General features: G+C 35.5%; 1 protein-coding gene across 1 annotated transcript; it reads right to left on the bottom strand.

The window, feature by feature from the left end:
- Nucleotides 1-534: 534 nt before the first annotated feature.
- LOC145824095 (protein FAR1-RELATED SEQUENCE 5-like) lies at nucleotides 535-1,500 on the bottom strand. The gene is made up of 2 exons (XM_082923685.1): nucleotides 1,174-1,500; nucleotides 535-1,065 (listed from the first exon to the last, which is right to left on the bottom strand). Exons 1-2 carry the CDS (start codon nucleotides 1,498-1,500, stop codon nucleotides 535-537), a joined length of 858 nt encoding a protein of 285 aa, XP_082779811.1.
- Between the last annotated feature and the right edge of the window lie 399 nt (nucleotides 1,501-1,899).

Below are 1,899 nucleotides of genomic sequence, written 5' to 3'. Positions count from 1 at the left end.
TTAAACTTCTTTAAATTTCGCATTTGTGTAGGTTGAACGAAATTGCTTCTCAAACTCATACACCGTTAAGCAATCATACAATTTGTTTCGAGATTTGAAGTCTGCTTTGGTCTCCTTCTCCACCTTACTTCTCAATGCATTGTCGTATTGTTCAACAAATTACTTTAAAGTAGTCTTTGAGTTTACATAGCCATCGAAAAATGCATTCATGCTCTCACTTCGTTGTGTAGTTGACATGCCAACCCAAAATATATCTTTCAGATAGGCAGGAATCCACCTATGTCGCTCACCATATAATACCCCCAACCACTTGTTGTCATGGAGGCTAAACTTTTCAATCATTGTTTTCCATTCCTTATCAAATTCATCTTTTGTGAAAGAATCATACACTGCATTTTGTAAAGCAAATTTGATGGCTTCATATTGGGAATATCCTCTCAATTTCTCGAGAATTTTCTTCATTATATTCCATAAACACCAACAATGTCGAGCCTGTCTGAAGACAATTTCTATGGCATTTTGCATAGCTCTGCACTAGTCATTTATAATAGCTTTTGGAGGAGTGGCTGACATGCAATTTAACCATTCTTTGAATAGCCAAACAAATGTCTTCGTGTTCTCATTATATAATAGCCCACAACCAAACAAGATTGACTGTCCATGGTGATTAACTTCCACAAATGGAGTAGACGACATATCATATTTGTTTGTGAGATAGGTGGTATCAAATGAGATAACATCCCCAAATGCTTTATAAGCTGCCCTACTCCTGGCTTCTGCCCAAAACAAGTTTCGTATGTAACCATCTATATCAAAGTAAATTGCAGAATAGAAGTTTGAATTTTCTTGTTGCATCCTATGAAAATAAAATGCAACTAATTCGGCATCTCTTACCCCAAGCCTCAATCTTCTAGCATTCTCAATGTGGTTCCTTGCATCTCGTTCATCAAATGTTAATGCCTCATATCCCCCCGCTTCAACAACTATAAAATGAAAATTCCTAAACACCCCTATTCCTGCTTCATCGTTTATTTCTAATCTTCTTTTCACAGGACTAAGAATCCTCTTATTCATTGGAAAATGTTGTTAGTCACTAGGAATCAAGTCATGCGTATGCTCAAGCACAATTGTAGTTAACTTTTATTTTCCATCCTTTTGTAAAGTCGCTCTTACCTTCGCTTTACAATCAATTTTTGATGACAAAGATGGCTTCAGGGGGTTTACTTCTGATCTTGTTGTCCTCTTATACGCCCGAGTACATTCAATTCCAAAGTATTTCACATTTCCATCAGCTCCAACATTCTGTGTTCTGTGAGCTATAGCAAATCCAAGGTTTTTCGCATATTTTGCATAAAACTCGTGCACTCCTTGCTTTGAGGTAAAACACATCCCCTTCTTAGGTTCTTTAATTTCACCACTTTCATTTAATGAAGGATTGTTCTCTAGTTCCTCAACTTCCTCACCCCCACTCAATGTAGGATTGTTTGAATCAATGTCCATTGTATCTTCAAACTCAAATGCAAAGTGTGAAACAGTTTACTGGAACTTTGTATACATCACACATCCCAATACAGATTCAGCTATAGACAGATTCAAATCACAGTTTGTATACATCACACAGATTCAGCTATAGACACATCCAAAACACACATATACATCACACATATAGAAGAACAAGGCTATATAGCTATACATCACACATATAGCAATTTTATTTTGATTATTGCAAAGTGTTGTGCATAGAAGTCTAAAAAACATGCAACTAACTAATGAAAAATTTGGAAATTCCATTCAAGATAAGAAATACAATGGCGGTGTTTAGGAACTTGATTTTTGGGTTTTTTTTTTTTTTTTCACTACAAGACAAATGTTTTACAAAACCCAAAAAAACAAATCCAA

This window comes from Camellia sinensis, chromosome 4 (assembly GCF_055761805.1).
Source record: "Camellia sinensis isolate YWXY chromosome 4, ASM5576180v1, whole genome shotgun sequence".
NCBI classification, from domain to species: Eukaryota; Viridiplantae; Streptophyta; class Magnoliopsida; order Ericales; family Theaceae; genus Camellia; species Camellia sinensis.
This window is presented reverse-complemented; position numbering and strand designations above follow the sequence as displayed.